The sequence below is a fragment of the Meles meles genome, chromosome 21 (assembly GCF_922984935.1).
Source record: "Meles meles chromosome 21, mMelMel3.1 paternal haplotype, whole genome shotgun sequence".
Lineage (NCBI taxonomy): Eukaryota > Metazoa > Chordata > Mammalia > Carnivora > Mustelidae > Meles > Meles meles.
In genome coordinates, this window is record NC_060086.1 from 23,497,390 (window position 1) to 23,523,177 (window position 25,788).

At 43.3% G+C, this 25,788-nt stretch overlaps 1 protein-coding gene across 1 annotated transcript in view; it reads right to left on the bottom strand.

The window, feature by feature from the left end:
- Positions 1-447: 447 nt before the first annotated feature.
- Positions 448-25,788, bottom strand: part of LCMT1 (leucine carboxyl methyltransferase 1) — a 53,398-nt gene continuing 28,057 nt past the window's right edge. Inside the window, exons 6-11 of the mRNA XM_045992467.1 lie at positions 22,487-22,589; positions 11,886-12,006; positions 8,158-8,259; positions 6,928-7,019; positions 2,505-2,602; positions 448-669 (exon numbers count right to left, since the gene is read on the bottom strand). Of these exons, the coding sequence (XP_045848423.1) occupies positions 647-669; positions 2,505-2,602; positions 6,928-7,019; positions 8,158-8,259; positions 11,886-12,006; positions 22,487-22,589 (539 nt within the window). The 3' untranslated portion in view covers positions 448-646. The remainder of the gene's footprint in view (positions 670-2,504; positions 2,603-6,927; positions 7,020-8,157; positions 8,260-11,885; positions 12,007-22,486; positions 22,590-25,788) is intronic.

A 25,788-nucleotide genomic window follows, 5' to 3' on the forward strand; every position in this document is an offset into this window, starting at 1 on the left:
TCCTCCTCCCCCCGCCTCTCCGTGTAAGGACCCTGTGATTGCACTGGGCCTACCGGATACCCCGGGATAATCTCCCCATCTCAAGGTCCTTAGCTTAATCACACCTGCAGACCCCCTTTGCCATATGAGGTAACACATTCAAAGGTTTGAGGGACAGAAGCAGATATTTTAGGGGTCATCATTCAGCCAGCTGCAATAAACCAAGAAGGACTTAAGCAGGCAGGTCCCGGCCAGGGCAGAGACAGGAGCCGAGGAGAGCTCTGGCCTTGGGTGGAGGCCCGGGTCAAGGTAAACCCTCACGTGGACACTAGGGCTTGAGCTCAGGCTGACTCATAGGGAGCAAGCCAAGGCTGGAGGAAGATTTGGGATCTTTGGTATCAGCTGATGTGGAGGTAAACCAGAGCCCACCCAGGGCATTGAGGAGCGGCAGAGGACCAATGCGTGGGCGATTGGCAACAAATGAGATTTATTTCAACCATAAGTCAACCGGCACAGAAGGTGGTGCGACAGCCCTAGCAGCTGAGGCTTCTCCGGGTGTGGGATGAGGCTGACGAGCCAGGTCCGGCCACCACCCAGGAAATACAGCCCAGCAACTCTGGGAAGGTCAGTGACTTCAGCTGCCAGCTCAGCACGGGCCTCCAACAGATCAGTAAGTGATTTCCTTCAAACCTGAGGGAAGGAAACACAGACGCTGTTAAGAGACGCACACCAGAGAGCAGTGCAAACAGGCAAAGGTGGGAGGACGAGGCCCTGCTGGATACCTCCTCACCACAGCTCTGCTCTCCCAAGTGGTAAGAGGAGATCATCCACAAGGAAGCAAGAAGTTGGGTGAGGCTGTGTTGACAGGGATTTTGAAGGGATTCAGAAAGCACTGTCACGGTTTATGGGCTTTGCGGTTAAGGCTGGAAGTCTACCCACTCCGCAATGAACTCTGAGCAAATGCAGAGACAGGACGATCTTCACCTCACATGTATAGCTGTCACAAAGCAGCCCCCGACATAAAAATGTTCTGGGTGTTGTTAATTTATAAAAACTAGAATCAGCTTCATAGTATTATAAATAAACTACATTTCCAGAAGTGTGGCAAAGTTGAGTCGATTTGGGCATAGTGCCATGACAGAAGCTTTATAAAGCCATGAAAATTATTCTCATGAGAGTTTCTCACAGCGAGGGGAAAAGGCTGTTATGATACCAAATGGAAAAGATCAGGACTCCAAATACAAAAGCACAGAAATTTTCTGCTAAAAACAAAAAATTGCTAGAAAAAGAGTGGAAGGAAAAAGTTACCAGAGGTCATCTCTGAGTGACATGCAGCTGATTTTTCCCCTCCACTGGACTTTTTAGACGTTTCCAAAGTCTCTATTAAGAATGACATTTTGGGGCACCTGGGTGGCTCAGTGATTAAGTGTCTGCCTTCAGCTCAGGTCATGATCCCAGAGTCCCGGGATCGAGCCCTGCATCGGGCTCCCTCCTTGGCAGGAAGCCTGCTTCACCCTCTCCCACTCCTCCTGCTTGTGTTCCCTCTCTCGCTGTGTCTCTCTCTGTCAAATAAAATCTTTAAAAAAGAAAAAAAAGAATGATGTTTTAAAAACTGGAGGGGGCAGACAACAGTATAAAACCCCACTAATAAATTCTTTTGAATAAAAAGACAAATTTAAAAGGATTTTGTGGGCTGAACTGCTGGGTAAATTTACAAACTACTGGAATGCTAAGCCCCAGGGAGATAATTAACAGCCTCATGTCAGCATGGAATGTTCGCAAGGAGGCCACCCCTGCTGTGTCATGTTCTGTGTTTTGTCTGGGCTCCCTGCCTAAGGCTCTATGTCTTTGGGCGAGTCTGCAGGACACTGCCCACGGGACACCCGAAGGGGGGCTACTCCAGTTGAGGCTACACTGGGATCTCAAATGGTCTCCACGGGGGCCGGGGAAATGCCCGAGAGAGGACCCTGGAGGAAGCAAGACCCACGTGGGGCAGTTGGAAAAGAGGAACTGGGTCAAGACTGAGGAAATGGGTAACACTGAACAAGGATCCACGCTCACGCCACAGCCTCCCTCTGCCAGGTGAGGGGACTTCACCTTCATCACAGGAGGTAAGGGGAGAAATCCGACCCGCAGTTACATGGGTTTGCTAGAGACATGCAGGACAATTTGCGTGCCTGACCCCTAGTAAACCTGGTTATAAAGTGATTCAAAAGACAAACGTTGGTTACTTTTATTAATATTATTGCTCTAAACTCTGAAGGTGTTCTCCCTTCCAACAGAGGAAATGCCAGAGGACACCTCTAAAGGGCTATGGGTTTGTTAGTGTTGGTACACATGATTTGTCTGAACAATTCACCTGGTTTCTGTGCTATAAAAATAAAGGATATGACAGCTCATTTTCCACCTACTGCTCAGGGACACATGCGTCTGATACGCCAGTTCTTTCCAGATATGTCTTATGGCGCTTTGGAGTCAAAAGGTCCCCATTTCTAGGACAAATCAACAGAAGTAAAATCATGTACCGAGTTCATGTCCTCCTTTGGTTGCCCAACAAAGGCAGTAATGTTGCATGAGCTGTTCGAGAAGCTCCATTTCATCCAGAAACTCAAGTGACTCTATTCTGTGGGGAGAACAAAAGTAGGACAACATCAAGTTCTACAATTAAAAATGAAGATGACGAGCCAAAGTTTATGGATATGGAAAGGTGTTCATATTATACTAAGAGGAAAGAAGCATGGTGGAATATAGTACCTATGATGCGATCTTTATTATAAAAAAAATACCATAAATAAAGTCAAAAGACAAATGACAAACTAGAAAAAAACATTACAACACAAATGACAAAGGGTAGATTTCCTTTCTCTGTAAAGAGTTGTTAAACTTCATGAGAAAAACTTATAAAACTCAGGTTTAAAAGACAGGTAAAAGACATATTCACCAGAAAAGAAAAACTCTTTCTGCTCCCAATCTCATTAAAATATGAGATACTTTTTCAACTGTCAGATTGACAAAGATCAAAAGAAGGCTGCTATGTACTTTAGCAAGGACATGGGGGAAAGATACTCGCTGTCTTGTGTTTACCAGTCAGATTACAAAATGGTATAACCTCTCTGCCCAGCAACTTGATCTCCTCTATTGATGCTGAAAATGCACATCCTCTTACCAAGCAATTATCCCTTTTTAAATTTTTTTTACAGATTTTTAAAAATTTATTTATCAGATAGAGATCACAAGGAGGCAGAGAGGCAGGCAAAGGGGGGGGGGGGGAGCAGGCTCCCTGCTGAGCAGAGAGCCTAATGTGGGGCTCAATCCCAGGACCCTGGGATCATGACCTGAGCGGAAGGCAGAGGCTTTAACCCACTGAGCCACCCAGTGCCCCCAGCAATTCTGCCTTTTTTTAAATTTGTTTATTTACAGCATAACAGTGTTCATTGTTTTGGCATCACACCCAGTGCTCCATGCAGTATGTGCCCTCCTTATTACCCACCACCTGGTTTCTCAACCTCCTACCACCACCCGCCACCCCCCCCCCCCCGCCCCTTCAAAACCCTCTGGTTGTTTTTCGGAGTCCATAGTCTCTCATGGTTCATCTCCCCTTCCAGTTTCCCTCAACTCCCTCTCCTCTCCATCTCCCCATGTCCTCCATGTTATTTGTTATGCTCCACAAATAAGTGAGACTATATGATACTGACTCTCTCTGCTTGACTTATTTCTCTCAGCATAATCTCTTCCAGTCCCATCCATGTTGCTATAAAAGTTGGGTATTCTGCCTTTTTAAAAAATATTTTGTTTATTTATTTGACAGAGAGAGACACAGCAAGAGAGGGAACACAAACAAAGGGAGTAGGAGAGGGAGAAGCAGGCTTCCTGCTGAGCAGGGAGCCTGATTAGGGGCTCAATCTCAGGACCCTGGGATCATGATCTGACCTTCAGGCAGACACTTAACAACTGAACCACCCAGGTGCCCCACTCAGCAATTCTGCCTTTAAGATTTTGCCCTATGAGGGGTGCTTGGGTGGCTCTGTTGGTTAAGTGTCTGCCTGCAGCTCAGGTCATGATCTTGGGGTCCTGAGATCAAGCCCCGCATGGGCTCTGGCTCCCTGCTCAGCGGGGAGTCTGCTTCTTCCTCTTCTTTTGCCCCTCCCCTGCTTATGGTCTCTCTCTTGCTCTTTCTCTCTAATAAATAAATAAAATCTAAAAAAAAATTTTTTTACCCTATGAGTACAAAGATGTATATTCCAGAATATTCACTGCAGCATCATAGCATAAAACCTTAAACCAGAAGAGCTGGGTTAAATAAATTAAAGCATATTCACACAATAGGATATGTAGCTATCCAAAAGAATGGGAAAGTCTACATGTATTGACACAGAACAGCCTCTACTGCTCATCATGGAGTTCAAAACGGAAGTTGTGTAGTAAATAATGTGCAGGGCACACTATTATCTATGAAAGAGACGGTGGGGGGTACACATGCTTGTATACATGTAACTCTCCACTGTAAAAATACAGTAGAAGCTGGTAATGGTGCTTATCTCTTGAGACAATGGAGTAGACCGGGAGGGAAGGGAAACAGGATTGGAGGGCTGGTTTTTGTTTTTACTCTACCTTACTTTATTCTGTACATTTTCTTTTATAATGTGCTGGTATGATTTTTTTTCAAAAAAGCATTAAAAAATGTAAGCTTTAAAACATATGCACACACAAATATGTAAAACATGTAAAATAGATTAATACATTTGTTTCTGTTAAAATATCGGCACACTGTGGGAAATTCCAGGCATTTCCAAAAAGCATTAAGAAGAAAATTTCAAAGGATCCGTACGCCCACCATTCACAACAGTGACTGCTAACCTTCAGGTACTGCCGTTAGTCCAGGCTGGGGGTGGCGAGAAGTGCTTATGTATGTGCATTTGCTACATGTGTTTCTGGGTTTGTGGTTTTGTTCCTGTCTTAGTAGGCAGGCCTAAGGTTCACATCTGAACTGAGACTGACTAGGCCTAACGTACTTGGCTTGCTTCCTCCCTCCTCTTATCAGAATTCACGCAAGGCAGATTTGCCTAACACCAAGTTCTACAAAACACCAACACCATAATGAAGGCTCCAGGATGTTTAGCACCAAGTTCAGTTCTTAGGACACTAGATTGTGAAGCTGTTCCCTAGACCCTGAACTCGAAGGCAGGCGTATCTTTTGGTCTGTTTTGATCTCTGTTGCATGCCTTGTGCTTAGGAAAGTACATGGTGCATAGCTGGCACTCTGTATTTGTTAAAGAAACAGGCTTGCCTCAGACTTCTTTTTTATACATAGTATCCAGCAGAAGCCCTTGGCAAATGTAGACACAAACTACCAGGTATTCCCAGACCTGGGAGGGCTCTGTGGCCTTGGGCAGACAGACCAAAGCCCATCCCACCTCTGTCAGGGATACACAGTGCTAGCTATACAAGGCCATGGAAACACGAGACAAATGATGGCCTAGAAAAAATTTGCTCCTGTGATGGCTACTGCCAGTTAGACTCCTCCGGGGGCATCCAGACGAGCTGCCAGAGCATTTCCATTTTAGATGCCTGACCAGGGCTATTCAAAATAGTCACCTTGAAAACCAGCTTGCGAGCAAGGAAAATTCTGAAAGATTTCAGAAAACAGAGACCTGATCACATGGAGACATCTCTTTCACAAACCTTCAAGGTCTTGATGTAAATACTTGGAAAAAGTAGTGATCCTTCTAAAAAATTAATATCAACTTCTGTGGAGAAGCAAGGTTTAAAATTCTAATTATCCTGTAAGAGACCTACACCTGTAGGTTCCCACAGGCAAGAAGAAACACAAACCACGGAGCATAAAGTAACAATAAAACAAGAACTTAATTAAAGCTGGCACTAACAGTGCCCAGAGATAAATACAGTGTTGTTTATAACAGGGAAATTAAAGCACAACAAAATAAACAATAAGGCACAACTAAACGCCCAGCTCTAGATGCGACTTTTTAACTACTATAAAATTATTATCACTAATTACTACATCCACATACCAATATAAATACTAAGCATCATTGAACAGGACCTGGAAACCTTCTATATGTGGGTATATATTGGTATGTGAAGAGAAATAAAATCAATTGTTAAGTTTCTAAAAGAGGAGGGTGATTTATAGACCAATGCATGTAATATGAATCTACTGATTCAAAAACCAGGAACCTATATATCAATAAATATTCACCTTTTTCACACACAGAAAAACACACCCCAACTTATTAACAGCAGCAATTTCTGGAGGGGCAGCTGCAGAATGCAGCTTTCCATTTCATGCATGTCATACGTAGCTTAAAAAGTGTTTTCAAACAATTTTATAATTAAAATTTTGAACAATTTAAGTCCGCTTAAAAATCTGTGAGCAAGGGGCGCCTGGGTGGCTCAGTGGGGTAAGCCTCTGCCTTTGGCTCAGGTCATGATCTCAGGGTCCTGGGACTGAGCCCCACATGGGGCTCTCTGCTTAGTGAGGAGCCTGCTTCCCCTTCCCCTTTCCTGCCTCTCTGCCTACTTACGATCTCCCTCTCTGTCAAATAAATAAATTAAAAAAAAAAAAAATCTGCGAGCAGACCCTTTGGAAGCCCTTGGACAACATCATTCTGCTCCTCCTTCAAAACACAGATATTGTGCAAAATTTCCACTTCCAGAGGGCGCTCTGGGAATGATACAGGTGCGCTTGCTTATTTTAACTAAAATAATCTGTGTTGTCATAGACCCTATCTCAGCAAGTGGCTAATGAGTTACTCTCAAGGTGCTATCAATGTTTAGTCTGTAATAGCAGATTAACTTGTTTCAAAGTAAGTCTAGTTAGGGTTTGAGGATTTGTTGTTGCCGTTTTTTTTTTTTTTTACATTAAAGAGAGTTATGCCTTTAATTCATAATTGTTTGCCGTAAGGCTAACTACTGCCAATCCCGCACCTGCTCACTTCAGCTTGAGGCAATCTGCTGTACAGTTCCATCATGTCGACTGCTGACGCTGTTTCCCACCCATTCGACAGGAGCCGTTCTTTCTAGAATGTGTGGTGGAGAGAAACGGAGAAGGTACAAGGCACTGGCATACAAATCCAAGACATTGTTCAAGCACATGAAAATTTCTCTTAGATGACTCTTCTTTTGAAAGCCTATCCTGGCCTCTACCTTCCTTCTTTTTACTTTTCAATTTTCTACACCAAACATGCACTGTTAAAATGGGAGAGAAGTCGCCTAAGTATATTTAAAGAGAAGTACAGAAACTTCTTTAAGAGCAACACTTTTGAAAGCATTTGAGTGATAATGTGACGAAGACCTGTAAAATCTAACCTATTTTATGGAGGCAGAAAAAAAAAAAGATATTTAGATTCCGGCGGGGTGCCTGGGTGGCAGAGTCAGTTCAGTGTCTGACCCTTGGTTTCAGCTCAGGCCATGATCTCAGGGGTCTGGGACTGAGCCCCGAGTCAGGTCCCATGCTCAGTGTGGAGTCTGCTTGAGATTCTCTCTCCCCCCACCCACCCTTCCTGCTCGTGCTGTCTCTGTCTCTCTCTCTCTCTCAAATAAATCTTTAACAAAAAGGTTTATTAGATTCTGAGAAACTTAAGGGAAATGCCAAGTACAAAGTCTGGACCATGTTTGGATACTGTTTCAAACACACCAACTATAGAATTTTTTTTTTTTTTGTAACAATTCCGGGAGATCTGAACACACATTGGGCAGTGGGTGCTACAAAGGAGTTCTGGTTGATTTGTGAGGGGTTGCAAAGGTATGATCCTACCGGTAAGAAAGTCCTTACTGGCACGAAATTCATACTGAAATGTTTATGGGTGGAATGATATACTACCTGGGATTTGCCTTAAAATATTCCAATGACAACACCAACACAAACTGGGGATAAATAAAACAATTTGGACAAAATATGAATTACTGAAGCAGGCTGATGGGAAAAAGGCTGTTCCTTTTACCATTCCCCATACTTTCATGCTGTTTGAAAATCTGTATGATGACAGTTTTAAATGCTGGGGGATAGAAAATGTCCACATATATTTTCCACATTGAGGGCTTGGCCTTCCCCAGCATGATGAACTAGTGGCCCGCGTGTAGCCCCAGCTTCTCAGATGTGTGAAGGGAAGATGCCCTTCCCTGGGTGGCTCAGGGCAAGAGTCCCCACTCTCTGACCTGTGACTCTAACGACTTGCAGGTCTGCACTCCTGCCAGGTCACACTGTCGCCTCCGTAGGTTCTCGATCATGATCTGTCCGAACCGGTCATCCATGTTCACCTGGGAAGGGAAAGAGGTAGACACAGCCAGAAGGGTTTCGCTGCTTCTCAAATATGCAAAGTAAGACATCAGCACCTATTTCTAACCAGTCAAGGCCGACATTTGTTGATACCCAGGACAGGTCACAGAGTTGGGTGCAGGCATGGCATGCAGAGGTGACAAGGGGTACGCTGCGACAGCCTCTAGAAGGGCAACTGGATGGGCGGCGCTCGGCCTGGGAGGCGGCCACGCCACTGCCAGCAGGCTGTTCTGCTGGTTTACTCATGTGTGCTCGCAAGGGCGCAAGAATGTTTACGGCAGCATTTCGTGTAACGGGAAGGATTTAAATGCCCCTCACCTGGGGTCAAAGAAAATCCAGCCTGGCCATTTAATGGAATATTGCATTACCATGAAAACAGGGAAAAAAGAGGAGTACGTGTAGATATAGACACAGACATGGAATGATTTCTTAGGTAACAAACTCTTGAAAGGTAAGGTACAGACGAATGTGTAGAATGTGTTCCTATCCACCTTTAAGAAAAAAAAAAACACCTTTGTCTACATTTATATATGCACAACATAGTTCTGGAATCTGGCCATGTCGCTTCCCACGTTAGAGGGCAAAAGTCCAGGGTAGGAGAGAGGCTTGCCTTTCCCTGTCCATCCTTTTGTACTATTTGATTTTTTTAAAAAAATTTTGCATGTAGTGCTACTTCTTAAGAACCATTTGAAACCAGTTTAAAAGACTATTAATGTGTATATACACACAAATGCCACAAAACAGAATACAGTGTACATTACCATAAGGTATGTGCTACTACCCTGTCACAAATCAAGTATCTAAACTTCATCGCTGTAATATACAGAATGATTCCCAGAGTTCCGTGACAACGTTGTCAGACAAGAACCAGTATTACTCTCTTTTGGCGGATGTGTGAGGGTTATGGGGCACTAATGGTCACACTGTCCACGAATTTTTCAGGATCGAAGGGGGTCTGTGAGCACACGCTTCGTCCTTTCACTCCCTGGGTTGGAATCCTGGCCTGACACTTTCCAGCTGTGAGGCTGGGTGGCTGCGGGCAAGCTGTCTAATTCTCTATGCTTCGGCCCCCTGACCCACAAAACCTGGGGGCTATTGTGATAATCAAGTAAGTTAACACATGCAAACCTTGTGGGATGTGCCTGCTATCTAGTCAGCAAATTCTACAAAGTTGCTATCCTCCTTGTATCAATATTAACATGCTCATCATTTGTGCAGTTTTTGTCATTTTAAACTACTGATCAGAAAGCCATGGAAGGCATGGGAATATTTAATACACGTGAGTATGCCGATGATTTTGTATTTGTTAGAAAATTAAGTTAAATGTTTATTATTCACAAAATGAGGATGGGAGGTGTGAACCGCGTCAGTTTAGGGATGGCTTGGACAATGGAGTGAAACCTGGCACCTCCCCAGGCCTGCCCAAAGTGACAGGGTCTGTGGTCAAAACTCACATTCATACCCTGTTGAATAACAGAAAACACAAGTGAGGGGCGCCTGGGTGGCTCAGTGGGTTAAAGCCTCTGCCTTTGGCTCAGGTCATGATCCCAGGGTCTTGGGATCGAGCCCCGCATCGGGCTCTCTGCTCAGCGGGGAGCCTGCTTCCTCCTCTTCCCTGCCTGCTTCTCTGCCTACTTGTGATCTCTGTCTGTTAAATAAATAAATAAAATCTTTAAAAAAAAAAAAAAAGAGAGAGAAAACATGAATGAAACAAGGTGGACAAACCCAGGTGAACACTCACAATGTGTGTCAACAGAAAGCAGAATTCATTTTCCCCAGGCATACTATTCTGCGAGCAAAGACAGATTCCCAGGACCTACAGAAAAGACAAATGAGGCTGGCTACCGTTATACCCATGTGCCAGGACTGAAGACTGAGTCTGAGGAGTGCCCCCAATTAAAAAGAGGGAAGGAAGAAAACTCAACCAAGAAATACCTATATAAGAACCTGCCTATATAAGAACCTGGCACAGGTGGCAAAAAAGTCAACCAGGTCTAGCCTTAGATCTGTCCGTAGGTATGTTGTAGCGGGCAAGGCCTTTACTGCTCTTGTCTGTAATAAAATTTAAAAATTAAATGAGACTAAAAAAAAAATAAATAAAATCAAAATAAAAGAAGCAATAAAAATAGCTACCAAGCGTGGGGCGCCTGGGTGGCTCAGTGGGTTAAAGTCTCTGCCTTCGCCTCAGGTCATGATCCCAGGGTCCTGGGATCGAGCCCCACATCGGCCATCTGCTGAGGGGGGAGTCTGCTTCCTCCTCTCTCTCTCTGCCTGCCTCTCTGCCTACTTGTGATCTGTCTGTCAAATAAATAAATAAAATCTTTAGAAAAAAAAATAGCTACTGTGTATTCAGTGCTTGTCATATGCCCGCTGCTACACATCATCTCATGAGTTCCCTTAATAATCCAGAGAAGTTATCCCTTTAAAAACAAGAACCTGGGGATGCCTGGGAGGCCAAGTCGGTTAAGCTGCTGCCTTCAGCTCAGGTCATGATCCCAGAGTCCTGGGATCGAGTCCCACATTGGGCTCCTTGCTCAGCAGGGAGCCTACTTCTCTCTCTGCCTCTGCCGGCCACAATGCCTGCTTGTACTCTTGATCTCTCTCTCTCTCTCTCTCTGACAAATAAATAAATACATAAAATCTTTGAAACAACAACAAGGACCTGAGTCTCCAAGAGATCCAAAGAACAGCTCAGGCCTGCCTGACAGCCAGACAGCGCCATAAATGCCCCTGTACAAATTAACTCACTTACTCCTCACTACAACCCTATGAAGTCAGGACTGTTATTATTCCCATTTTTCAGATAAGGAGACAGGCACAGAGAGGTTATGAAACTTGTCCAGGTCACACAGTTAAGGAGTCTACCTCCAGAGCATGGACTCCCAACCACCATGCAATTCTGCTGAAGGTCACTGAGCGAGCCATAAGAGTGAGAGCCAGGATTCAGACCCAAGCTGAGTAATTTTAAACCTCGAAAGCATAATCCTTTCCACTAGGTCAGAAGAGAAAAACAGGCAGCCAGTGGTCCAACTCAGTGATCTCAGAAATCAAGAAATTTTCTTTTCAAATTAAACCAAGACTGGTTTTGGACCAACATCCTGAAAAACTGGGAGTTCTCAACTCTAACTCACACACCCACACAGTAACAACCAACTGGCACTGAGCGGGGGACCATCCCAACATATGGGACATGGACACTCTGATTCACCATAGTCCTCACCACTCCTGCCTACCTTACACTGGCCAAAGTGATCCATTTGCATCACTCCTGCCTCTGAAGGAATCGGAGTTTGCTACCCCTCCACGCATAGGACAGCCAAAATCCCCTTCACCAAGGTCTGACTCTACAGGAAATACAACGATAAAAGAACTCAAAAAACTTCTGTTAAGGCCAAGATAGAAGTTTCAAAGACTCTGGCCATAAGTTCACTGGAAATCAAGAAATCAGGGATGCTGGGGATTGCCAGAATCAATGAAAAAGGAGGTATGTGAGTGGCCAGAGGCAGAAGGAAAAGAGTAAGTGGGAAAACATACTGAGGTTGCTCAGAGAGTGCTAAGCCAGCACGGAAAGAGAGGCAGAATGCAAATGTCTCATGCTCCCATTTACCTGTTCGTAGTTTATGAACATGGCAGTGTCGAAACTGCTGGCTGCCCACTTGAGAAGGTTGGCCGACTGCTCCGGAGTCATATAAACCAGCACGCATTCGGTGATCAGGAGTGTTGGCAATCTTAAGAGGAGAAAAAAGGCACATCCACCTGTATTCATCAAACGGACTCTCTAGGGATGACTAGGCAGCTCAGTTGGGTAAGCACCGGCTCAGGTAATGATCTCGGGGTAGTGAGATCAAGCCCACTCAGTGGGGAGTCTGCTGGAAATCCTCGCCCTCCGACTCCCTATGCTCCTCCCCCTGCACGTATGCTCTCTCTCTCTCCCCCCTAAAATAAATAAATAAATAAATAAATTAAGAAATAAATTAAGAAATGAATGAATAAAGTTGTCACGTATACATTAACAAAAGTGGGACTCTCTAATGGCACACATGTGGCAGTACCGGTGGGGCAGTAAAAGCCTGTTTTTCACACCCCAGGAAAACAAGACGCACTGAGCAAGCACATCAACAATCAATGTCGTCATAGATGTAGAACACCATCGTGACCCAAAGTTTCAGACTGTAACAAGGGGAGCAATGAGCAAGGATTTGTGTCGCTTGTGAAACAGTGTTAAAGGCACGTGGTGTTGTGTGGACACAGCTACAAATTCCCCCCTCCCCGACCCCAGACAGACCAAAATGGTGGAGGAGTAGGAGACCTTGCTTTAGTCTGGTCCCAGGAATTCAGTCAGACAACTGTCACATCACTCTGAACACCCGCAAACGCAACCGGAGATCGAAGAATAGCTGCAACTCTACAAATAGAAAAGGGACCACGTTCTGCAAGGTAGGAGGTGCAGAGAAGTGAATCCGAGGCCATATACCCGAGGATAAACCGCGGGGTTGGGGGAGCCTCCATAAACCGGCACCAGAAAGTGACAGAGCAGCAGAGCACAAAATCGGAACTTTCAGACGTCTGTCCTGGTGAGGGATGTCCCTGCCTGAACGGTGCTCAGGTGGTGAAGCAGGGCAGAATCCTGGGTGGGAGAGTGTAGTCTCAGGATCCCAGGGCCCCAGAAAGACCGGGGGTGCCTAAGTGTGGCAGAGATCCCGGGCATTGGAGCAGGGAAGCCGGCTGCAGTCAGAGAGCCCACGAGGGGGTTCTCAGCTTGGGGTTTCTATAAGCTGCGAACCGAGGCACGGTCAGCTGACTGCTCCCGGACTAGGGGCCCAGTAAGCAGCAGAACCACCACAAGATCCCCCTTCCTCCCCTGGGAGGCGTGGCACGGGTGCACACTGCAGGAGTCGGCACAGTTTGCGGACTTGAAAGGGATCATGTGCCTGAGATAGAAATGCTCGGTCCCAGGCTGCATGAGGATGGAGTGTGGGTGGAGGCCAGCGAGACAGGAGTGATTGACTGCTTTCCTCTGAGGGCTCACTGATATCAGATTGGACAAAAAAGCAAGACCACTGATATGCTTTCTGCAAGAGACTCATCTTGGACTCAAAGACATCTTCACATTCAAAGTGAGGGGGTGGAAAACCATTTATCATGCTAACGGACATCAAAAGAAAGCTGAGATAGCAATCCCTAGATCAGACCAATAGATTTGAAACCAAAGACTATAATAATAGATGATGAAGGACACTATATCATAAAGGGTCTATCCAACAAGAAGATCTAACAATCGTAAATATTTATGCTCCTAACTTGAGATCAGCCAATTATATAAACCAGTTAATAACAAAATTAAAGAAACACACTGGTGATAATACAAGAATGGTCTGGGACTTTAACACCCCCTTACTGCAAAGGACAGATTGTCTAAGCAGAAGATCAACAAGGAAAAAAGGGATCTGGATGACACACTGGACCAGATGGACGTCACAGATATAGTCAGAACATTCCACCCTAAAGCAACAGAATACACATTCTTCTCGAGTGAACATGGAACATTCTCCAGAATAGATCACCTACTGGGACACAAATAGGTCCCAACTGGTACCAAAAGATTGGGATCATTCCCTGAATATTTTCAGACCACAATGATTTGAAACTGGAACTCAATCACAAGAGGAAAGTTGGAAAGAACTCAAATACATGGAGGCTAAAGAAGAATTTTAAAATTCATGGAAACCAACGAAAATGAAAGCATAACTGTTCAAAATATTGGGGATGCAACAAAGAGAGGGAAGTATATAGTAATACAAGCCTTTCTCAAGAAACAAGACAGATCTCAAATACACAACCAAACCTTACACCTAAAGAAACTGGAGAAAGAACAGCAAATAAAGCCTATACTAAAGATTAGAGCAAAAATCAATAAAATAAAACCAAAAGGACAGTAGAACAGATCAATGAAACTAGGAGTTCGTTCTTTGAAAGATAAGATCAATAATCCCCTGGCCAGATTTATCAAAACAAAAAGAGAAAGGACCCAAATAAAATCATGAATGAAAGAGGAGACATCACAAACACACCAAAGAAATACAAACAACTGTAACAACATATTATGAGCAACTATATGCCAACAAATTAGGCAATCCGGAAGAAACAGATGCATTCCTGAGATATATACACTACCAAAACTGAAACATGAAGAAATAGAAAACCTAAACAGGCCCATAATCAGCAAAGAAATTGAAGCAGTAATCAAAAATCTCCCAATAAACCAAAGTCCAGGGCCAGATGTCTTCCCAGGGGAATTCTACCAAACAGCTAAAGAAGAATTAATCCCTAATCTTCTGAAGCTGTTTCGAAAACCAGAAATGGAAGGAAAACTTCCAAACTCTTTCTATGAAGCCAGCATTACCTTGATCCCCAAACCGGACAAAGACCTCACCAAAAAGGAGAATTACAGACCAATAACCCTGATGAACATGGATGCAAAAATTCTCACCAAAATACTACCTAATAGGATCCAACAGTACATGAAAAGCATTATTCACCACGACCGGTGTTATTTAATTCCTGGGATGCAAGGGTGGTTCAATATCCGCAAATCAATCAACAATGATAGCTACATAAATGAAGGAAAGGACAAGAACCATATGATCCTCTCAACAGAGGCAGAAAAAGCATATGACATACTACAGCATCCTTTCTTGATCAAAATTTCACAGCGTAGCGAGAGAGGGAATGTACCTCAGTATCAGAAAAGCCATATATGAAAAGCCCACAGTGAGTATCATTCTCAATGGGGAAAAAGAGAGCCTTTCCCTTTTCCCCTAAGGTCAGGAACACAACAGGGATGTCCACTATCACCACTGCTGTTCAACATAGTACTAGAAGTCCGAGCCTCAGCAATCAGACAACGGAAAGAAATAAAAGGCAGGGGTGCCAGCATGGCTCAGTTGGTTAAGTGTCTGCCTTCAACTCAGGGTCCTCGGATCGAGTCCTGATGACGCTCTCTGCTCAGCAGGGAACCTGCTTCTCCCTCTCCCTCTGTCTGATGCTCTGCCTACTTGTGATTTCTCTGTCAAAAAAAATAACATCTTTAAAAAAGTAAGAAAGAAAGAAATAAAAGGTTTCCAAATCAGCAAAGAAGTCAAACTCTCACTCTTTGGAGAGGACACGATACTCTATGTGGAAAACCCAAAAGACTCCACCCCAGAATTGCTAGAACTCATACAGCAATTCAGCAAAGTAGCAGGATATGAAATCAATGCACAGAAATCAGTGGCATTTCTATACACTAACAAGGAGACAAAAAAGAGAAAAATTAAGGAGTCGATCCCACTTGCAATTGCACCAAAACGATAAGATACCTAGGAATAAACCTAACCAAAGAAGTAAAGGATCTGTACTCCAAAAACTACAGAACACTTATGAAAGAAACTGAGGAAGACACAAAGAAATGGAAAAATGTTCCATGCTCATGGATTGGAAGAATAAATATTGTTAAAATGTCTATGCTACCTAGAGCAATCTACATAGTCAATGCAATCCCTATCGAAATACCACCAACTTTTTTTCACAGATTGAACAAATAATCCTAAAACTTGTATGGAACCAGAAAAGATCCCAAACAGCCAAAGGAGTGCTCAAGAAGAACACCAAAGCCGGTGGCATCACAATCCCAATCTTAAATTCTGTTCCAAAGCTGTAATCATTAAGAGAGTATGTACCGGCACAAAACCAGACAAATGGATCCCTCAACTCTATGGTCAACTAACCTTTGACAAAGCAGGAAAGAATATCCAATGGAAAAAAGACAGTCTCTTCAACAAATGGTATTGGGAATATTGGACAGCTACCTGCAGAAGAATGAAACTATACTACCTTACACCATACACAAATATAGACTCCAAATGGATGAAAGACCTACACATGAGACAGGAATCCATCAAAATTGTAGAGAACACAGGCAGCAAGTTCTGTGACCTCAGCGGCAGCAACTTCTTGTTAGACACATCTCCAAAGCCAAGGGAACGAAAGGCAAAAAAATGAACTATTGGGACTTCACCAAGATAAAAAGATTTTGCACAGCAAAGGGAATAGTCAACAAAACCAAAAGACAACTGGCAGAATGGGAGAAGATATTTGCAAAAGACATGTCAGATAAAGGGACAGTATCCAAAATCTATAGAGAACTTACCAAACTCAACACCCAAAGAATGATCCGAGCAAGAAATAGGCAGAAGACATGAACAGACATTTCTGCAAAGACATTCAAATGGCCAACAGACACATGAAAAAATGCTCCATATCACTCGGCATCAGGGAAATACAAAGCAAAACCACAAAGAGATACCATCTCACGCTGGTCAGAAAGGCTAAAATTAACCACTCAGGAAACAACAGATGTTGGCCAGGATGTAAAGAAAGGAGAACCCTCCGACCCTGTCAGTGGGAATGTAGGCTGGTGCAGGCACTCTGGAAAACAGTATGGAGGTTCCTCAGAAAGTTCAAAGTAGAGCTACCCTACAACCCAGGAATTGCACTACTAGAGATTTACCCCAGAGATACAAATGTAGTGATCAACTGGGCACCTGCACCCCAATGTTTATAGCAGCAATGTCCACAATAGCCGAACTATGGAAAGAGCTCAGATGTGCACCGACAGATGAATGGATAAAGAAGATGTCATGTATACACAGACACACACAGAGACACACACACCTATTACTCAGCCATCAAAAAAATGAAATCTTGCTATTTGCAATAATGTGGTTGGAACTAGAGGGCATTTAAAAAAATAGTTTATTTATTTGAGAGGGAGAAAAAAACAGAAACAGGGGGACAGAGAGGCAGAGGGAGAAGCAGACTCCCCCTTGAGCAGGGATCCCAAGGCAGGGCTGAAGGCAGATGCTGAACAGACTATGCCATCCAGGTGCCCTGGAATTAGTGGGTACTATGCTAAGCGAACTATACCAATCAGAGAAAGACAATTACCATATGATCTCACTCATATGTGGAATTTAAGAAACAAAGGATCATACAGGAAGAGAGGAAGAAAGGATCATGAGGATCATAGAGGAAGAGAGGAAAACATTAAGATGAAACCAGAGAGGGAGACAAACCGAAAGAGACTTTTTTTTTTTTTTTAAAGATTTTATTTATTTATTTGACAGACACAGATCACAAGTAGGCAGAGAGGCAGGCAGAGAGAGAGAGGGAAGCAGGCTCCCTGCTGAGCAGAGAGCCCGATGCGGGACTCGATCCCAGGACCCCGAGATCATGACCTGAGCCGAAGGCAGCGGCTTAACCCACTGAGCCACCCAGGCGCCCCCCGAAAGAGACTCTTAATCATAGGAAACAAACTGAGGGTTGCTGGAGGGGATGGAGGTGGGGTGAGGGGGTAACTGGGGAATGGACCTCAAGGAAGGCGTGGACGTAATAAGCACTGGGTGTTATAGAAGACTGATGAATCACTGACCTCCATCTCTGAAACTAGTAACACATTATATGTTAATTAACTTAATTTAAATAAAAATAAAATTCTCCCCTGCCACACTTGCACGTGGTGACAAGGTGACACAGCAGACTCTCCCATTCCAGATGCAGAGACTCTTCCTTCCCCTGGTATGGGGGGAGGGGTTAGTTATAGAACTCGCTTTAGCCAAGGGAACAGTAGCAAATGTAAGGCAAGCAGAAGCTTGAAGATCACTTGCACAGGGGCCCTCGCTCTCTGGCCTGGAAACCTAAACCACCATGGGAATGAACCCAAGCTAGCTTGCAACTGGAGGGGAGGCCCTGTGCAATAAAATGAGGCATCCTATCCTCCTGCTGTCCACACATAGTGAACCTGAGGGGATATCAGCTACACCTGGCCCCAGCAGAAGTACCAACCAGCTACACCCAGCCCAATCTCTCCACTCACAGAATCTTGAGCAACTTGTGTGTCTAGATTGTGAGCTGTTCTAAAGTGGAAGCTTTCTAAAGCACTGAGTTGGAGAGACTCTGTTACACATTAAAAACTGACTGACAAACGCAGAAATAGTGATACTCGTTTAACCAAATCCAACTCTTATATGTCTTTACCATCAAGAATTGACAAGAACATGAACAATCTTCAGGAAATTACATTGGTTAGTATGCACTCTGATTCAACAGACCCGAAGTAATGAACAAATTATGAAATAAGAAAAGCAATAAACTCCTAGAAAAATCTCTAAACCCTTAATTCTTAAAAGGGAATACAGCCTCAAACTATGTGAGCTCCGCTGGTTTATCCCTGGATCCTTTTTTGCTCCTTCTCTCATTCCTTTACTGTATCCTCTTTCTTTCTCTGTCCGTAAATATGGCTATTCCTCATGGCTGGTTGCTATTTTTCTCACAAAGCAAGTGGGTTACTTTAAAGAAAAAAAAGTTTTTTTTTAAGATTTTATATATTTACTCAACAGAGAGAGATCACAAGTAGGCAGAGAGGCAGGCAGCAGCGGCGGTGGGGGAGAGGGCAGCAGGCTCTCCGCTGAGCAGAGACCGCTACCCCCACATGTGGGGCTTGATCACAGGACCCTTTGATCATGACCTGAGCTGAAGGCAGAGGCTTTAACCCACTGAGCCACCCAGGTGCCCCTAAAAATATTTTTTTTAAGATTTATTTATTTTAGAGAGAAAGCATGTTTACAGGTGATGGGGGAGGGACAGAAGGAGAAGGAGAGACAGCATCTCAAGTAGGCTCCTGCTGAGTACAGAGCCCACCATGGGGCTTGATCCTATGACCCTGAGATCATGACTTGAGCCATAATCAAGAGTCAGATGCTCGGGGCGCCTGGGTGGCTCAATCGCTGGGCATCTGCCTTCAGCTCAGGTCATGATCCCAGGTCTCCGGGATCCAGTCCCACATCAGGCTCCCTGCTCCGTGGGAAGCCTGCTTCTCCCTCTCCCACTCCCCCTGCTTGTGTTCCCTCTCTCACTGTCTCTCTCTCACTCTCTGTCAAATCAATAAATAAAATCTTAAAAAAAAAAAAAAAAGAGTCAGATGCTGAACCAACTGAGCCACCCAGGCATGTCGCAGGTGGGTTATATTTGTCTATTTATACTGGTGGCGGTTCTCAAAACAATAAGTTGTCTGAACTCAAATACCCAAGAAAGCAGTTGAAAAGCACATAGTATATGTTACTGTCAGAATGGAAGCTGTACACCTGGGCTCAGGGTGTAGACTCTTTATCACTAGAAAGGCTCCCCACCAAAAAAGTGCCATCTCTGACCTAATCACAGAACAAACTATCCATCATTACTGTTCTTCGGTTTTCTTCTTTCCTTTTTTTTTTTTTTTTGACCATGAAATGGTATATAATTCAAGTTATTCGAGAATATATATCCAAGTGCTCTCTGTACCCAACTGGATCACAGTATAAAGAAACTGAGGGCTAAATCCTGAGGAAAGTCAACGAAGTCTGAGTTGCAAACAAAGTTGAAAATCAGAAAGAAAAATATTAAAAATAATTTTTTAGAATTAGCAATAACCTAAGTTTTAAAACCCCAGATTATATCAACAGAAATGATTAGAAAAAGCGAATGAGTGGGGAGAAAGTTCTAAGACCCCAATTAACAGGTTGATATTAGAGAACTACAGCTCCAATAACCTTTTTAATGCAAAAGTGTCCTTAAGACACTACCACATGGGGAAGCCAGGTAAAGAAGGCTATGTGGGAACTCTCTGTACGATTTTTGCAACATTTTGAAGATTTGAATTATTTGAAAATGAAAAGTTTAACATTTTTCAGTGTAGTTTTAAGACATAGCCACTAGCAATATTAAAAATCGGATTAATACTTTTCAAAATACAAGTGAAAGCAAAGCAAAGACAGTCGTAAAGGAAAATACGGAGCACAAACAAAGCCCTGGAGAATTATATACGTAATTCTAACACTTGTCCCAGCAACTGCTCTTCATCCATTTTGTAGATGTCCAAAGGTGAGGCAAACTTCCCTTCCAAGAGCTAGCCTGATTTGTCACTGATTATTTCCTGATCTTTTAGCAGATTTGCTCCATGGTGGGTCACTACAGTGGCAGTAGGTAGCAGCTGGTTACCATGGTGACTGCAGTAATCTACAGGAGACTGTAGTCTATTTGTCAATTCTGTTCAACCACTTTCACACCAGACTTAACTTAATCTTCAGGACCATCTTGTGGAGTAGTTTTTACCCCAGTTGACAAATGAAATTAAGGCTCAACGAGGCTTTTTTTTTGGGGGGGGGGTTGTTTGTTTAAGAAAAAAACTGCCCCTACTAAATACTTGTAAGCAGGAGAGGTCACTTGGAGCCCAGGATGAGATTCCGACACTCGGGCTTACTTCATTCTGAGAGGGCTCCAGGTTGAGCACCGTCAGCTGGAAGCAACCTACTGATCACTCATTAATATGCCCCCAAGAAAACCAGTGGTGTCCTTGAACACTGAGACTTCCCTTTCGCTGAAAGAACGCTCTGCTCGCTACCATCTGGAAACCATCTAAAGGGTTCCACAAAGGAAAAAAGAGGCATATTATGTACAGTGCATTGGCCCTGCTCTCTGAACACTCAGTGAGACAGACAAACAGACGATAAGCACCAGGTGTGTGAGCGCCATCCCCAACATCTGCAACTGTGGATATACACATCTCGACAATGACAACCTGGTTTTTGATTCTAGGCTAAACACGTAAACAAGAACTTCAAAGCCCAGAGGTGACAGCCATCACCACTTTAACAAAAGATGGACCCGGAAGGTCAAGCTTCAACTCCCTACACTCCCTCCCCTGCATCAGCCCAAACTCACCTGTATTTGCACCTGTCCTCACCCGCCTTCCTCTCTTCTCGGAAGAAGGACAGCTCTCCCTTCCCTCCAAGGCTCTGGTCCTCTGTCCACTCTACAGCCTCTTCTCTACCAGTGATTTCCCGAACAGCTACTCTCTGATCACTGGCCACTGATTCTTTGCCTTCAATTTATTTTTTAATTAACTCTTTCTCCTACCTTCCCCACTGGCCACTGATTCTTTGCCTTCAATTTGTTTTTTAAGTAAGTGTTTCTCCTACCTTCCCCTCAAACCTCTCTCTTGAGTTACTTACTTCCAATATTGTTGAAAGTGTCATCCTCACTAACAGTAAGATTTCTAGACACGTCTTTACCCTCCACTACTGTTAAATTCCAGTCTCATTTTGACCAGTATCAGTGTGCTAAAACCACGTATCTCACTCTCCTCCACTGTTTCCAAAATGTACCTGCTCCCAAGAATTTGATGTGAACCCTTCCGGTCCATTTTTAAAATACTTCTGTGATACACAGATGTAATCATGGAAGTACTGTATTTTGAGGGTTTGATACACATTTGGTATCATCACACTGTACATATTATTCTGCAACTTGACTTTCTTAGTTTAATGCAACATTATGTTTTTGAGCTCTCTCCATGCTGATCTAGGTCATGCCTTTTACATACTGCTCACTCACTCTTCCGGTGATGGATAGTGAGAATGGTTCCATTTTTCTGTTACTGAAAACAGCACCCATGATGAACGTCCTCCTTGCACAGGCAGACCTTTCCGAGGTGCACACAACCAAAAGTGGAATGAACTACTATATCACATGGCACATAAGCCTGCAAATTTAGTAGATACTTCCAGACTGTTGCTCATAATGACTGTCCGAAATTCACTTGCATCGGTTGTGCAGGACCATTTTTGTTCTCATACAACCTTGCCAGCACCTGATAATGTCAGACTTTTATATTTTTGCTGACGTGGCTGGAGTAAAATAGAGTTCCATCTGATTACTACCGAGGTTCAATAACTTTTCATATATTCACTTCCTTCTTTGAGGTGCCTTGTCATCTGTCTTTTGCCTGTTTTCCTATGGGACTTACTTTTTTCAATAGTAGCTTTTCTTTATATATTCCACATTCTAATCCTTTGTATATTGTAATTACACGTTTCTATGCACAAAATTATCCTCTCTCAAACTTTATGTTAGGCATCAGTATGTTACAAAAGCAATGCACATTATTCTGATGGGAAAACGGGCTTGATTGAGAACTTTGCTTCTAAAAATACTACAGAAAACCACTCTCAGGAGCAATGAGATAATATCTCAGAATAAAAAATGGACAGAAGTATCATGCTGCAATTTCAACTGGCCTTATCTCCTATTAGCAAGAAGTCACAAACGCATTAAGAGGTTAAAAAAAAATCTCACTGTGGATTCATGTTACATTTCTTTAGCTTCTCTTCCAGTTCAGGTAAATCTCGGAGATCTGCTCCAATAACAGCATATCTCTTTGAATCCAACAGGTTTCCATCTGCAAATCCAAGAAGAGATGATCATTTCAATAAAAATTCATCAAGAAATTATAATTTCAATGGATATGATTTTTTCAAACTTAAAGTAAATTTATTGTTTTTCTCCATTATAAAAATACATGCTCCGTTGTGGGGGGAAAAATCAGGAATGAAGAAGGTAGAAACGAACTAAAACCACATCTTCCAGAGATAACTATTAGTATTTTTGTGTAGAACATCCTGGTCCTTTTTCCTATGTGCCTAAACTCACATATACAACATAAACACATTCTCACACAAACATACATACATACCTCACACAGAAAAAAAACAAACAGGGCCAATTCTTCTTTTGAAAACTGCTTTCCTTATTTAAAGGTAATATCAATGACATCATTCTCTGCAATGATTTCCTAGCATTCCAGAGTGGATAAAACAACTTACTCAACCAATCTCTCACTATCAGACATATGGTATTTCCAAGTTTTTTCTATCTGAGGCACTGCAGTGAACATCTTTATATAGACATTATGAAGCAACTGCCAAGTAGGTTTCTATGAGTGGAATTAGGAAGTCAAAGGAAAAGCCTACGCAAACAATGGTACCAATTGGCTGGCTGCTTCTATACGTTGTGCCAATCTGTGAGATGTTGCGATTAAAGGAATAGTGTTTCGATACCGAAGTAAAATAAAATGATAACATTTGCTTTACAACACTCCAGCAGAGATCGGATGAAATGGTCTATATAGTGGTTCTCAAGCTTTGGCAGCCATCAGTATCACCTGGAGGGCTTGTTAAAACAGACTGACGGGCTCTACCCCCTGAGTTTCTGATTCAGCAGTTCGTTCAAAAGTAGAAATTTTTTCAAATTCTTTCAAAAGTTAGAAACCTGTATCTCAGGGCGCCTGGGTGGCTCAGTGGGTGAAAGCCTCTGCCTTCGGCTCAGGTCGTAAACCCGGGGTCTTGAGATCAAGCCCCACATTGGGCTCCCTGCTTGGCGGGGAGCCTGTTTCCTCCTCTCTCTCTGCCTACTTGTGATCTCTGACAAATAAATAAACAACATCTTGGAAAAAAAAAAAAAAAGGAACCTCTATCTCTAACATCAGGCAGTGTTGATGCCTCTAGTCTAGGACTACTCTTTTAGAACCACTGGTACAGGAAGTTGGTCATAGTTAAGTTAGGTGTTGCATACATAGAGATTCACAAGTTTATTTTTATGTATGCCTAAAAACATCATCAATTAAAAGTTTTAAAAATGGATTGTAATAAAAAAAAAAAAGCAAACTGCTTGGTGGTATACCCGAAGCACTGCTTGCTCAGCTTCCTCAAGGTTACAAACCATGGAAGGAACGGGAATATCCAACAGCCATCCTATATTGTTGCCAACAGCTCAGGTTCTCTCGGCTCTGAGCGGTCACAGTAGAAAAAGGGAAAGAGGCTAAACCATAGTGCGTCTGAACACCCTCATGATGCAGATAACCCCATTTAGCTGACTCAAATACACTGAGCTACACACCACGAGCTAAAAGACATACCTCCTAGGAGCCTGCTAGGTATCAGGGAAGCAGGGAAACCCAAAGTCAGAGCTCCAGGTGCCACAATCCCCAAGTGAGAAAAGGAATATATAGACTCTGAAGGCACATCTGCCCTATTATGAGATCAAATGATTCCCAAACACTTGTGCACCTTCTTGCAAATAATGTACATGTTGCTAAAAGGCGTGCATGGAGTGAGTGATTCCCTCATTCGAAAAAAAAAAAAAAGAGTTGAGATGTACTACAAAAATACCAACACATTCGTTTGTTTGGCCATTCAGGTGTGTATTTATTCAATCAACAATCTCTGCATGCCAGGCACTGTTCCACGTGCTGGGGACACAGTGATGAACAGGAGACAGACAGGTCACTACCTCTCATGAGGCTTACCTGCCCCAGAGAAGGGAGAGAGACAATGAATCATTAAAGAAGGGAAGAATTAAGAGAATATCAGAGTGTTAAGTGCTATGAAGCAAATAAAAGGTGATGAAAAACAAAAAGAGTAGGAGGGACAGGGTTCAGTCTTTCACCTGCTGGTCATGGAGAGCTTCTCAGGGGAGGCAGCAGCTAAGCTAAGACAGAGGTGATCAAAAGGAGACTGGCAAGCAAAATTAGGGGAAAAGAGTTCCAGGCCATGGTAGAAGGAAGTGGAAGATCCGAAGGTGACGGTAAGCGTGGCATGGTCAGGCTGCGGCACGACAATGTGGCCAGCTCAGAATGACTGCAGTCAAGAGTCAAGTCAGGAGGCAGACAGAGACCTGCTTAACCGTGTGGATCCCAACCAGCAGGAGGATTTAAGGAGCAGAGTAAGAGAACCTGATTTACTCCTTCTGATTTTTCACTGTGTGCCTATTTATATACTTGGAATTTTCCACCCCATGCATAATTCAGCTTAACAAAAGTGTCAATTCCAAGATGCATATATTTTTCTGCTTTAACATTCCCGAAATCAGGATGCATCGAACAGTCAAGCACATGCCAGTTTACCAACACTTTGCCTTTCCTAATCATAAAGAAATAGTGGAGGATCTTACAGTCACAGCCTCATGGGTCAGAGGATGCAGGGTAGTATTTCGATGACATTTGTGCCAGCTTTATGATCACCTATGATTTTTCTCAGGTCTTCACTCATATTTATATGTCCCTTATTTTTACTCGAATTCTCCTTTCTCCGTATGGTGGCAATATCAAAAACTACAAAGCAAAGGAGGAGAAAATGTGTCTACATGAGACACAAACACACAGTTCAAAAGCAAGCAGAAGACTAAGAAAAAAATCTGCTCAAAAAAGGCTGATGAGGGACTTTGATCAAAGAATATATCTTTGGGGCACCTGGGTGACTCAGTGGGTTACAGCCTCTGCCTTCGGCTCAGGTCATGATCCCAGGGTCCTGGAATCGAGCCCTGCACCCAGCTCTCTGCTTCAGCAGGGAACCTGCTTCCCCCCGCCCCAACCCTCTCTTTGCCTGCCTATCTGCCTAATTGTGATCTCTGTCAAATAAGTAAATAAAATCTTAAAAAAAAAAAAAAAGAATATATCCTTATGTTCTAAAGGATTCCCAGAAATTGAAAAGAAAATGAAACTGCAACATTTCCAATGGACACTTACAAAGAAATCCAGCAGGCCAGTACAAGGAAGGAAGGATACTCCATCTCATCAGCACAAAGTTCTTTAAAAAGTTTTA